The following is a 13,857-nucleotide window of genomic DNA, read 5'->3' on the forward strand; positions in this document are numbered from 1 at the left end:
GATTTGTGATAGTTTAAATAAATATATTTTGGATGTTGATTATGCATTACATATATCAATCAATGTCTGGGGGCATAGAGAACCTTAAGAGGGATTTGATTATACAAATGTATGCATACCATATGAGATAGAGCTAGGGGTGAAAGGTCAGAAATTAAAGAATGCATTTGGGTCAAAACTATAACACATTATCTGGATTTTCCTATAAATTTGCACTACTTGTTTTATACTTATATCCAAAGATAGATTTGTCCAAAACTCTTAAATATATATCAGTTTGGCAAACAAATTAATTAGACTTTTCTACACAATTGAGAATTAAATATATTCTTAATGAAAAATTCACATTTATCTTTTTATCTTAAGAATGTGTAGGTATGTTTGCATGTAAAGACTAGGCTAGTAGATGCAAGAAAGAAGGGTAGTTTGGTAAGCGATAGGATCGGTGTGAAATTTGTTTATCAACTAGCTGAGCTATAGCAGACGTCAAATACTTAAGTGGCTATCTATACCATTCAAATTATAGATTAAAAAAGAAAAAAAAATTTCTCCCATCATTTTTCATACACAACCTACACATATGTCACATCAGCTAACCCATCAAGAAAGAAGTCCCCCCACCCCTTCTATGAGGGCCACTCTATCACTCTATCCCTCTCTCTCTCTCTTAAATGTTCTTCTCTTCTTCAATTATTTTGTATTAATTGATTGAAATTCTTTTCTAACAATTGTTCTAGCCTTAGCACTTAAACCTTTTTATCATGATCACAAGGATGAACTAAATACACCCTTTAGAAAAAAAGATGAATTATAGACCTAACTAGATAATGGCTTAATACATGCTATTCAAGGAAGGATTTGAAATACCTAACTCATTGCCTGGATATTTTCTTATTTGAAAGATGTAAAGAACCTGTTTATAAAATTTGAATTAAAATTATATAATTATTTTAATTATATATTAAAATATTTAATATCTTAAATGTATCAGAATACAAAGCTAGGATACTTGATAAAATAATAGTAAACAAATCTATTTGAGGAGCTAGAGAAAATGAATCTTAGATACACCAATTAGTAGATATGAGAGGAATAATGTTGGATTCTCAATTACAAATAATTGATTTGCTTGTTCAAAAAAATTGATGTGGAGGGCTTTCCTTGGTGGAATATAATTTTCTACTATGGAGTCAATAAAGGAGTTCTAAAGACTGCTATGCTAATATCAATTACAGAAAATCTCATATGTGGACTAGTTGAAGTAGTTCATTAAATGACATTTCTTAGATTCTTAGATTATACAAATTTTATTTTTTTGAGTTATTTGTACATATATTAGGAAGGAGAACATTTGTACCCTCAAATTTCTTTATTTTGAAATAGATTCCATAGGATCCGAGCTATTTATTCATTTTTGTTATTAAGTGGCTATTTTTCTAGCATAGTCTTGGCCTTGATCTTAATTGACAGTAATGTTGATTTTATAGATATTTGATCTCTTTTACTAATTCAAATCATAAGCACCATCAGAAAATATCCATAAACACTTATATGCATGTTCTTTAGATTTAAGCCACAAATAGCTATTACATTCAAATACTTCTTTATCTGCGAGTATTAGTGGCATTAATGATCTTCTTCTTTTCAAGGATCGAAAATAGCCGAGGGTTGAGAATTTTGTAGATAATTTTTGTCAATTAATTATATATCTCTCTACATATATATGTAATTATATTAAAAAAAAATTAGGGAAATGAAAGAGCAAGCATAAAAGTAGAAAATTTAAATAAATGAAAGAGCAAGTATTAAAATAGTAGGACTCACTAGAAACTATAGTATATTACTATCTATACAAATAAACGAAGTCCTAATACTCAAAACTGCAGTAGAATCATCATCATATGGAATATGTACAACTTGAAGCTAGCTTTTCTGGGACTCATGACATTTCAATGTATCTTTATGTATGTGTGCACATTTACATTAGATACGAAAAGATTATATGCTTATATCAATGAATGTTAAAGATGGAGAATAACTATTTGGCATTGTGAGAATCCTTGCAAATAAGATGTGTCTAACTATCCAATATCAAGCTTGAAGAAAATCATATAGATGACATTGAAAGCTAAAAATAACAAACAAAATGTCCTAATTCTAAGATTATCCTGAAATCTCTACCTATCACAAAAGGTATTCTTGTGGGGTTGCTTGCAATGAATTACAAATATATTAAGAGATAGGTGGTCAATAAAATAATAAAGTAGTGTCAACTAGAACTCCTAACAAGTCATACAGCTCTTGGATTTCGTTATTAAGTATCTTCTAAAAGTACTATAATTATTTGCACTAGCAAAATACAAGTTCATTATCAATGAATCAATTTGTCAATGGTGCATGTTATCTAAAATACATGGAATATATTTCTGGCCTTAATTATTTTTTAATATCCACAAGAAAATATTTAGTGATCCATGACCATGATCAAAATTAACTAAGTAAATCTTAAGTCAATATACCTTTTCAATATCATTATACAAGATGCTTCTTATAGATTTAAAGACCAAAATTGTAATAGTATTTTTGGAGATCACTTGTATCTTTTGTGGTAGTAGTTGTCATAAGGATGAAGAGCTTGATCTATATATAATATGGCTATGAGATTATCGCTATCATAAGTTAGTTTAGTATAATAACATAGGTTAAGGTTATGGTCCGATCATATAATGCTATATATTTTTTCCTATATCTTTAAATAGAAATTCTTTACAGAGGACTTTAGAGTAATGATATTAACATCTAAATCATTGTAGCCTTTAGTGTAGGTGCACCATATATTTCGATAGATAGAAATTTAAAGTCAACTAACTTCATTCCTTAAAAGTTATTTGTTTTTTTTTTTCATTTTCTTACAATCATTGCTCAAGATTAAAAAAAAAAAACTAATATATTATGGATACAATATCAAAAGAAGTGAAAAGCTAATCAATAAATATTTTTTATTGGAATCAAGTTTAAAATATAATTTATCTCATAAAATTAGATATCAACCTCTTTTTAATCTTTAAAATTCTAAAACTATGCCTAACTCTCCACCTAAGATATCTGAATTCAATCTCAGGTAGCAGTAAATAACAACCATCTTATCAACAAAATAGAAATCTAGCACTATCACATCAAGCTGAATAAAAAAAAAAAAGACAACCCTCCCCTAACTAAATTAACTTTTGGACCATTAAATTCTTGTGTGGAGGTAACACACTGTTTTGGAACAACGGCTACCCTCCAGTCTCCAACCCCCCTGCCATACATGTAACCATATCAAGGCCAACGTTCATAGAGTAATTTCTTTGTGATGAGATATTAACCCTCAATCATCCACCATTCGCCCTGCTAATACTTGAAGGACGTTTCATTAGATCCTCAATCCCAAGTCTTCCGCCGGCGCATTAAAGTCCGGCCAGTCACATAAGCTCAGAGTTGGCAAGAGCACAGTAAAAAGCTAACCTTGCACTGCCTCAAACAGTGAAAAGCCATTACTGTGCATCCTGTATCAAAAGATATATACTTCTCCTACCACTACTGCTACCATGTACCGCCCAGCCCCTTCTCTCCGAACTGCCAAACTTAGAGAAAAATAAAAAATAAAAAAATAATAATAATAATAAAAAGGAGATGCAAACTTTCACAAGCACTAAACCCCTGATTCAATCCATCTTTTGGGGAACTGTGTGAGAGAGAGGGAGAGAGGTAAAAGAGAGGGTGGTAGGGAGGGGACAAAAGAGAGAAAAGATCTCGGCGCATTTGATGCAGAGATTCGGGTAAGAAAGGGGGCAGTAAATAAAAAGAAATACACAGGAAAACTTGAAAGACATTGTGAGCCGTCTGATCTGACAATGTTTTGAATGGAGGGGCTGAGATGGAGTGTATAAAACCGAATGCGTCCGAATCCATGAGTCGAGATACCGAGGTCTGGTGTTCCTGCAGAACCGGGTATTGGCATGAACTATGAACGAAGCTTTTGAGGAAATGCCGGAGACCTGTCCGTAAACCACGTGGGGTTGCATTCACCCCCGGTGAAAAGACGCGTCTAAGACCGAACTTTTCGCCTGAACCATGCAATTAATTACTGCCCGCCAAAGGGACAACGTAAATATCACGAGCACAGCCAGGCACATCTCCCCCCACCCCAACGCGAAAAAAAAGCATAGAATGTTTACAAAAGACAAGGAAATTTTGAAATTACCGAGCATTGCATCACCCAATTTACGTTTGCATAAGTTCTTGCGTACAAAAAAAAACATGAGTAGTAGATATTTCTTTTTTTTGGACGGAAGTAATAGATATTTATTACCATCATAATCACTAGCAGCATGCAACATTTGTTTCATGAGTCACATTATCCATAAGTTCAAATCTCTAAATATACGATAGATGTAAATTTTGCTGTTGTCCTGCATTTCTTTATATACATTACATGTGTTATCCATCATAGTCGATCAAGGTTATATCAAGCTATACGACAAATTATTAATATGTTAATTAGGTAACAATGAGTGCTATGATGATAGAATATCTAGTTATACTCTCAATCTTTGTATTTATGAAAAATAATAAATAAAATATATTTTCTCTTGTGCAAAGGACCCAAGTGGTTGATCCAAAAGGAGGTCTACTAAATGGATGATTGCGATTTTTTCGTAGTGTTAAATGGTGAAATTTCTAAACTTAAAATTTATTTATCCAAGGATAAATGGGGAAGAGGTAAGCTAGATGGAAGTACACCGCCCCATGTATGCACCACTCCCCATCATACATCACCATGCGCGCACATACCCCTCATGGCCACCGAAATATTTTATAATCCAACCCCAATTAAACAATCTCTGTCCTTTCGTTTATTTTATGCTGAAAAACTTTGAAGAGAGAGAAAGTACTTTTCCTGAGAGCAGCAGCAGCAGCAGCAGCAACCGCAGAGGAGAGAGAGTGTGTGTGAGAGAGGCAAAGCAAGGGTAACAGCTGCCCAGAAAAAACAAAACAAGTTAAAAAATCCTCCCCAATTCTTCAAAAGAATAGAAAATTCTTAAACTAAGGCGAAGCCCGCAGAGGCGGCCCCATAAATCGCCCCCGTGCATCGCCGCTCCACTTTAAAGTTGGTCGCGGCCGCAGCGCCAAGCCTTCCACTCGGCAACTCGGCCAGCGAGAGAGCGTTAAAAAAACCAAATAAAGCGAAAGCGAAGCACCAAAGTGCTCTCGTCTCGTCTCCTTGGCCACCACCTCCCCCCACCTCTCTCTCTCTCTCCATCTCTTCCTCTCTCTGTATATCTCAAAATGGCCGCCGTGGGAGATGGGAAGAAGCTAGGGTTAGGGTTCCGCCGTGCCGCTGTGGGCGTACCGGCGGAGGGGGCGAGGGTCTGAGCTTGTGATGCCGGAGGGAGGCGGCGCTTCTACTCTCCAGCCGCCGAGGTGCCGGAACAAGGGGGTTTTGGGGCTATTTTGGGGATAAAAAGTTGGTTTTTGCTAGGTTTTTTCGGGGGGAAATGGCGATGGTGGCGGCGGGGCAGGGAGCGGGGAAGGAGGCGGGGAAGACACAGCAGGGGATTGACGCGGGAAAGTATGTGAGGTACACCCCAGAACAGGTGGAGGCGCTCGAGAGGGTCTACAGTGAGTGCCCCAAGCCCAGCTCCATGCGGCGGCAGCAGCTCATCCGCGAGTGCCCGATTCTCGCCAACATCGAGCCTAAGCAGATCAAAGTCTGGTTTCAGAACCGCAGGTAAAGAATCAGAGGCCAGAAACCAGTACAACTGTTGGTTTTGACCAAAAAAATGGTTTCATTTCGAGATTTTTTTCCCTTGATATCATGTTGGCTTGAGTTTTTCCGTGGTTTTTCCTTCTTTCTTTCTTCGTCTGACTTTTAGTGGAAGAAGGGGTTTTGGTAATGGGTTGGAAGGCGAGGATCTTTAAGAACTCGATGGGGATTTTGAGATCTTTTTATTTTGTGAAGTAAATGACCCAGCTGCCGCTTTTATTATAAGTAGTTCTGTTTTCCATTCGTTTTGAGTGATTCCTGGTTATCAGTTCCGATTACTTCGATTTTTAATGTTGTCTTACTACATTTTCGCACTAAAATGTTTGTTCCAAGAATATATTGGTTTTTTATGCTGAAATCCTGTACTAATTTGCGTGGATTTGCTTATAAGTTGTTTTTATATAAAAGTATTTTTCTTTTCTGCGGTATAAATGTTTCTGTCCTTTTATTCGAACCATGGTTCTTGTCTTAATTTGCTATCATAAAGTGTCCTCTGGTACTTGTGACGTCTGCTGATGAACAGTACACCTTTTATCTGGATTTTTTTTTGGAATCATTGGATGCATAAATTTTACTGTTTTTAAATTTGTCGGATCTAAATGTTTCCATTTTTCAGTGTTTCTTTGTTTTATGAGGAGTTTGTCATGGTTCTCAGGCAATCTTGCTTTCTATATAATCTGGAAAATGTTGAAGGCCATTCATTGGATTGACTTCGAAAGGAGTTATCTCGTCTTAGGAGGTTTTTCTTTTGTTTTCAAGTTTTGCCTCGAAAGGCTAAGTGATGATACAGTGGAAGGGGTCTGAACTAGTAACAACAAATGATGGAGTCGACTTCAAAATGAAAGTTCATTAAACTTCTGTTGAAACTGGCCCTGACACAATCTACCCTTCTTTTTCTTGGAAATTAGAGCTCCAAATCGCACTGTAGGAGAGCAGTGTTTTTGGTGCTAGAAGCTTGTCTTGCTATTTAAAGCCTTTGACATGGAATATGGTGGTAATCATTGAGTAGAGGGCACTGAACCAACACCAGTTGAGGGGAAAATGACTTGAGAGTCCAAAAGTTAATGAGGCTTCAATGCTGACATCTTTTATAATAGTCTGTACTCTCAATATCATCTGCTTGTAGTTTAATGTCTAGTTTCCTGTGGCGTTCTATGATAAGAGATTGCTCAGAATTTCACTTTGGGTTGATGTGGATTAGAATGACATGGAAATACTTTTCTTTCTATGTGTTTTACTTTTTAAGCCTTTGATGTTTGTTATTTTACGTTGGAAAATTAGATGCCGGGAGAAACAAAGAAAGGAAGCATCTCGTCTCCAGACGGTTAATAGAAAGCTGACTGCCATGAACAAGCTGTTGATGGAGGAAAATGACCGGCTGCAGAAACAGGTGTCGCAACTTGTTTATGAGAATGGATATATGCGCCAGCAACTACATACTGTAAGCATGCTATATCATCCCTTGCCTATTGCCTCTGTAAGGCTTCAGAGTAGCATGCATCTGGATCATATTTTGTTCTGGTCTTTTCTCCTCACTTTTGTTCTTGTAATTTCCTTTTATTTTCTAGCATTCATTATGTTCTCTATGCACATTTTTGGTAAGTATGCTCAATGCTTCACACATTGTTCTAAGGCTGAAGATTGCTTGGTTTGAGGTTCTCTTGATCTAATGATCAATTTAACTCATGAATTAAAAGTTTTAATATCTGATTGCAAGGTTGATCAATTATTTGTCAGCTGGATTGAAGAGGTTTTACTTCCATACTTTTTAAGGACTAGAGAGTTATGCGCACGACTCTTGTTTACAATGAAGAGCATTTAGGAAAGGTTTTCACTGTTCTAGTTGAGGACATTATCGGTTATCATACATTCTTATTAAATCTACTTTCCTATGAACTGAGATCTATCTCTGCTTGTCATCATGCAGGCATCTGTAGCAACTACGGACACAAGCTGTGAGTCTGTAGTGACGAGTGGTCAGCACCACCATCAACAAAACCCAACACCTCAGCATCCTCAAAGGGATGCCAACAACCCAGCTGGGTAATTTATCAACCTAGTTGTATTTTTCCATGAGGTTGTCTAGTTGCTTGTCTTCCATCTCACTTGTTGCTTTTGTGGTTATTTCTCTGACAGTCTACTCGCAATTGCTGAGGAGACCTTGGCAGAGTTCCTTTCAAAGGCAACTGGAACTGCTGTCGATTGGGTTCAGATGGTTGGGATGAAGGTAATTGAAAAGAAACATTTTGGACATTTACTTAAGAGTTTTAATATCAAATTCTGACCTCAAGTTTCATTTTCTTGATTGTTTTATGATTGCAGCCTGGTCCGGATTCTATTGGAATCATTGCTGTTTCCCACAATTGCAGTGGGGTAGCAGCACGAGCCTGTGGTCTTGTGAGTCTAGAACCCACAAAGGTAAGCCAATCCTTCCAAGAAGTCTATCAGCTACAAGTTTTTTTTCCTCGCATGATACCATAGATTATTATTTTACAGGTCGCAGAGATCCTCAAAGATCGTCCATCTTGGTATCGCGATTGCCGTTGCCTTGATGTGCTGACCGTAATTCCTACTGGAAATGGAGGGAATATTGAGCTTATATACATGCAGGTTTGTGCTTATGGTCTTGTAATTACCTTAGTTTTTCTTTTTTTTTTTTCTATGAATGTTGCAAGATGCAATGTGTTATAACTTGTTTTTCTCTGTATTATCTTATTTACCATATTAGACATATGCTCCTACTACTTTGGCATCGGCACGTGACTTCTGGACGCTTAGATACACTACTGGTCTCGAAGATGGCAGTCTTGTGGTAAATAACTTAATTCCATGAATTTAGTTGCATTTGTCCCGAACATATTTCCTCTCATGCCCTGTCAAATTTCTATTTGAGTTCTGTTATTTCTCTTCTTGTTTTATGTTTTTTTTTTTCTCATTTAAATTCTTGTATTAAGCCTCAAGTCTGTAACTTAAATCTTGTAGATCTGTGAGAGATCATTGACTCCTTCCACTGGTGGTCCTGCTGGACCACCTGCTTCAAATTTTGTTAGAGCTGAGATGCTTCCCAGTGGTTATCTAATTCGACCATGTGAGGGTGGTGGTTCAATGATTCACATTGTCGATCATATTGATTTGGATGTAAGTTTTCTTCATGCTTAAATCCCTTATCAACTTGGCCAGGATGACATTTTCATAATTGAATTCTTTCTTACCTTATGCTTTAGGCTTGGAGCGTGCCTGAGGTGCTGAGGCCCTTGTATGAGTCACCAAAAATTCTGGCACAGAAAATGACAATTGCTGTATGTTTCTTGTCGTAATATGAGCTTGTTCTTGTAGCGCTGCAGTAATTTTGGCTTACTGTTGGACTCTTTTTTATTAGGCATTGCGTCATATACGACAAATTGCACAAGAAACAAGTGGTGAAATTTCTTATGGTGGGGGACGTCAACCTGCTGTATTGAGGACGTTTAGCCAGAGACTGAGCAGGTATGCTCCTTGCCACATGCTGCTGGTTCATTATTTCTTGCTTAATCTTACTAGTGTTTTGATTTGACATAAATCTAATTGGAATAAATGCAGAGGTTTCAATGATGCTGTGAACGGGTTCACAGATGATGGCTGGTCATTAATGGGTAGCGATGGGGTTGAGGATGTAACGATCACTATAAATTCATCGCCCAACAAGCTTCTTGGGTCTCATGTCAACTCTTCAACAATGTTTTCTGCCATGGGCGGTGGCATCTTATGTGCAAAGGCATCCATGTTGCTGCAGGTTTAACTTTCGCCATTGGCATTCTTTATTGCTAAAAGAAAATTGATGGGTTCTTTTTTACCGCATATGTGAATTACATACTTCAGCTTTTGCAAAGATCCCATATTATCACTAAAATTTTTATAAAACATTGTGGGGATAAAAACCTTTTTTTTTTTTTTGAAGTTTTGGTTGGTTTGTTCAATTAGTGGTTGCGTCATTTTTTCTTGGATGAAACCTGAGTATAATAATACATTGTTTTGGGTGATTTAGAATGTGCCACCTGCTTTACTCGTTCGTTTTCTGCGGGAGCACCGTTCTGAGTGGGCTGACTGTGGTGTTGATGCTTATTCTGCTGCATCTTTGAGGGCTAGCCCATATGCTGTTCCTGGTGTGAGGGCTAGTAGTGGTTTTCTGGGTGGTCAAGTCATATTACCCCTTGCTCATACCATTGAACATGAAGAGGTAATCTGACCTTGTTAGTAAAAAACAATTCCATGTGCTCATGTTGTTTTTTTGGTGCTCATATTTTATAGCAATAACAATTTATCTGCTTGCATTTGTAGTTTCTGGAGGTGATTAGGCTTGAGGGTCATGGGTTCAACCAGGAGGAAGTAGTTTTGTCAAGAGACATGTATTTGCTGCAGGTTTGTGTGTTGAAATATGATGATGGCCTTTAGTCTTTGGAATTAGATCTCGACTTGCTTAATTTCTTTTCCTTATAATGGCAGCTTTGTAGTGGAGTTGATGAAAATGCAGTTGGCGCATGTGCACAGCTTGTATTTGCACCTATAGATGAATCTTTTGCTGATGATGCTCCTTTGTTGCCCTCGGGATTCCGTGTCATACCACTGGATCCTAAAACAGTTGGGTAACTAAACTTGTTTATTATTTAAAGCGATTCATGGTTCAAAGGCCATTATTTTCTCCATGATCAGCTTTTTAGATTTAGTTTATAAATTTAAGCGAGCTTTATGAGTTCTTTTCTTTCAATTTTCCTGTATTGTGGGGCATGACATGAGATGGTTGATTATTCCAAATGCCAATCCATATCTGAAGTGCTTGTGGTCCTTTTCCTTTTTTTAATGTTTTGTTCTGTTTGGTCAATCATTTCATGTTTTTAACATATGACTAGCTTGCCTATGTCATGGACTTCTGCCTGCCATAGTCGTTATAGGCATTAGTAGCAAGTGAAAGCACATGTGACGGGCACACTGCTAACTAAATTGAATTGAATGATAAGGTGAATACTTTTCATGCATTACCTATTAATTGCTCATACCTATTTAGCTGCCGATATTACCCTTTCAGTTTCAATGCATGCAGTGATTGCTTCACCAATATTTATTTATCCAACAAATGCATCTTGATGTTTAATAGCTTTATGTCTAGTGGCATAATTTCAAATGCCATATTTTTGTAGCAGGACTCGCCCACTGTCAATCGAACCCTTGACCTAGCATCCACACTTGAAGTTGGATCTGGTGCTGCAGCCCGCTCTTCTGGCGAGAATTCTTCAAACACTTATAACCTGAGATCTGTCTTGACAATTGCATTCCAATTCACATATGAGAATCATCTCCAAGAAAGTGTGGCAGCAATGGCACGGCAATATGTTAGAAGTGTGGTGGCCTCTGTTCAGAGAGTTGCGATGGCAATTGCACCTTCGAGGCTTGGCTCACAGATAGGGATGAAGCATCATCCTGGTTCTCCTGAAGCACATACCCTAGCAAGATGGATTTCGCGGAGCTACAGGTATTGTCTTTGATTTTGTTTTCATTTGTAAATGTTGCATGAACTAAGCTTATTAGTCTTTAATAAAATGTCAAACAGGCATATCCTTTTTGAACTTTAAGAACACCCATAAGTTTATAGTGGTATACTTTGGCAAGGGCCTTCATAGGCCCCTTACGATTCACTTTCTAATGGAATTTATCAATATAATCTCATCTTTGTAAACATGACCATAAACAGTTGTGACGAAAAACTTGATGGTTGTTGTTGTGGGTGTGGGTACAGTTTACATTTTGGCCACGGCAGTTTTTTGCAATTCAGGCAAATATGCTTAATGTAAATTGTTGTAAAAAATTGATTCTGAAAATGTTTGATGTCTGGTGGATCCAATAATTAGCTTCATTCAAGTAATGTATAATCAGGATGGGCAACTGTGGATATCGAGTTCCTTTTATTTTGGCCTTAGGTACCCGGACGTTATCTATCGGATAGATTATTATTTAGTGTCATCTTTCTACTCCTTTCTCACAAGTATGCTATTTCCAAGTTCGTGCCATTCAATTCTCTGAAAAAAATAGTTGCTGTTTAAAGATCAATCCTCTCTATTTGAAATTCAAACTGACTATTGTTGTAGATAATCACTGATTAATTTTTGAGGCTTAGATTGCTCATTTGTGTAAGATAAATCCTTTCGCATCTGATTTATGTTGTGCTGCCATTGTTTTGTTCACAATATCTCAGGTTTCATATTGGAGTAGATCTCCTTCGGGCCGACTCGCAGGCAGGCAGTGACTCCTTGCTGAAACTCCTGTGGCACCATTCTGATGCAATTTTATGCTGTTCTTTGAAGGCAAGTGTAAATTTTCCTTCGGACTTGATAAAAATCATCCTCCTATGATTTTTATGTAATATAAAATTCCTTTCTTCCCTTTGTGCTTTGTCATCCAAATTTGGATTTTAGTGTTCCCACTATGAAACACAATTGCTTCTGCTGCAGTCTTCCCCAGTTTTTACCTTCGCAAATCAGGCTGGTCTTGACATGCTGGAAACCACTTTTATAGCTTTGCAAGATATAACGCTGGAGAAGATTCTTGATGATAGTGGCCGGAAGGTGCTTTGCTCAGAGTTCACCAAGATAATGCAACAGGTAAGAACAAGAGCGCCGACTTTCTTCTAAATCATTTTTGCTCTTTCCTGTGGGAACTTAATTCAATTTCACTGGCTTACGTGTTTGTTCCTTTCTTCTAGGGTTTTGCTTATCTCCCGGCTGGCATCTGTTTGTCAAGCATGGGTAGGCCTGTATCCTACGAACAGGCTGTGGCATGGAAAGTACTGAATGAAGAGGATTCACACCATTGCTTGGCCTTCATGTTCGTGAACTGGTCTTTTGTTTGAGTCACCTGTGGCTTTTGCAGCCCTAGTATGCTTTACCCGGATGAACTCTAGCATCCACACACGCATATATGTATATGTTATGCCTCTGGAGTCATCTGAGGGCTTCTCCTGGTACCTGTTATCTATATATTATGGGAACATCAGACCAGTATTATTCTAAGTTAAAATGATACTCTGTGGTGTTTAATGCCTCTTGTTTTTCTGTAAATTCACTGTAGATTCATATTGCATGGATGCATGAACTACGTTGGTATGCCTTATATGTTCTTTTTGCTAGCATCAGATGGGTGTCCTTGATGTTTGTTGCTTGATCTAAAATGCTCGTCTACCCAGTGGATTTAAAGCAGCCAATTTTCTGTAGTGGTTCCCAATGACGAGGTGTCGTGGAATATAATTCATGTATGGCCAGCCGCGGTATGTAGGCTACAAGGTTCTCTAAATCTTAACCATTCTGTTATGATTATTTTTGTATATTCTCCCTACGGCCATCTAGGGATGTCCGTTGACGGAACAAAGGTGATCTCGTCCTACATATGGTACTCATGAAATAAGAGTTTCTTGATGGGTGTGAAGCAACTTTTCTTTGTGTGCTACGTGTCTGTGGTTCCTGGTGTCTCAAGAGTTTGATTATTTGGAGCCTCAGAAATTTATTAGCCACACAATCTAGCTTAACCTTAAGTTATCCTCACATTTCTCGCGAGCGACAAAGGCCGGCGGCCATGTCAACTTGTACCAGTGTACTCAGTTTTGTTGGTATTTTATGGTAATCATGTTTTTACTGTGTGGATCTTATGATAGATTAAAATTTTCAAAAGTGGCGGACGTTTCCTATTCAGAAAAAAAAAAAAGGAAGAAATAAACAAGAAATAAAAGTTTGAATTAAATTTAGATTTAAAGAGTTTTCTTTTTGATTCAAACTCATAGAGTCGTCTTTGGGACGGCTAAAGAATATCAGTAGCAACCTTTGGATGTCTACAAATATAAGAGATTCTGGTTAACTAAAGATACCAACTTTGATATATGATTATTTCATTAAAATTTCTATAAAATCTCTTTCTGAGTGTGATTAATAGTCTAACGATATATCCACTGCCATCCTACCGTCTCTGTGATCAACAAGTTCTGCCACCTGAAGTGATCCAATGGCCATGTATGGAGTTCGTTCTCG

The 13,857-nt window shown here is 37.3% G+C and overlaps 1 protein-coding gene across 2 annotated transcripts; it reads left to right on the top strand.

Moving 5' to 3' along the window:
- Nucleotides 1-5,119: 5,119 nt before the first annotated feature.
- Nucleotides 5,120-12,925, top strand: LOC105032628 (homeobox-leucine zipper protein HOX32). 2 transcript variants are annotated; one of them, XM_010907118.4, is made up of 18 exons: nucleotides 5,120-5,773; nucleotides 7,091-7,250; nucleotides 7,737-7,852; nucleotides 7,946-8,036; nucleotides 8,132-8,227; nucleotides 8,306-8,419; nucleotides 8,538-8,621; nucleotides 8,792-8,947; nucleotides 9,034-9,108; nucleotides 9,189-9,295; nucleotides 9,389-9,581; nucleotides 9,834-10,025; nucleotides 10,127-10,207; nucleotides 10,292-10,426; nucleotides 10,984-11,315; nucleotides 12,036-12,144; nucleotides 12,292-12,441; nucleotides 12,543-12,925. In XM_010907118.4, the coding sequence occupies exons 1-18, from the start codon at nucleotides 5,541-5,543 to the stop codon at nucleotides 12,687-12,689; spliced, it is 2,571 nt and encodes an 856-aa protein (XP_010905420.1). In that variant the 5' UTR covers nucleotides 5,120-5,540; the 3' UTR covers nucleotides 12,690-12,925. The 2 variants fall into 2 exon arrangements, with proteins under 2 accessions (XP_010905420.1, XP_010905421.1); XM_010907119.4 differs by having other exon boundaries at nucleotides 5,122-5,773; nucleotides 10,987-11,315.
- Nucleotides 12,926-13,857: the final 932 nt, after the last annotated feature.

Source organism: Elaeis guineensis, chromosome 2 (assembly GCF_000442705.2).
Source record: "Elaeis guineensis isolate ETL-2024a chromosome 2, EG11, whole genome shotgun sequence".
In the NCBI taxonomy this organism is placed as follows: domain Eukaryota; kingdom Viridiplantae; phylum Streptophyta; class Magnoliopsida; order Arecales; family Arecaceae; genus Elaeis; species Elaeis guineensis.

Bases quoted from the DNA above. Each gene is read 5' to 3' on its own strand.
- LOC105032628 (XM_010907118.4), top strand. From the start codon at position 5,541: ATGGCGATGGTGGCGGCGGGGCAGGGAGCGGGGAAGGAGGCGGGGAAG. The intron at 7,853-7,945 runs GTAATTTATCAA...TTTCTCTGACAG, and splicing joins GATGCCAACAACCCAGCTGG to TCTACTCGCAATTGCTGAGG. The intron at 10,427-10,983 runs GTTGGGTAACTA...ATATTTTTGTAG, and splicing joins TACCACTGGATCCTAAAACA to CAGGACTCGCCCACTGTCAA.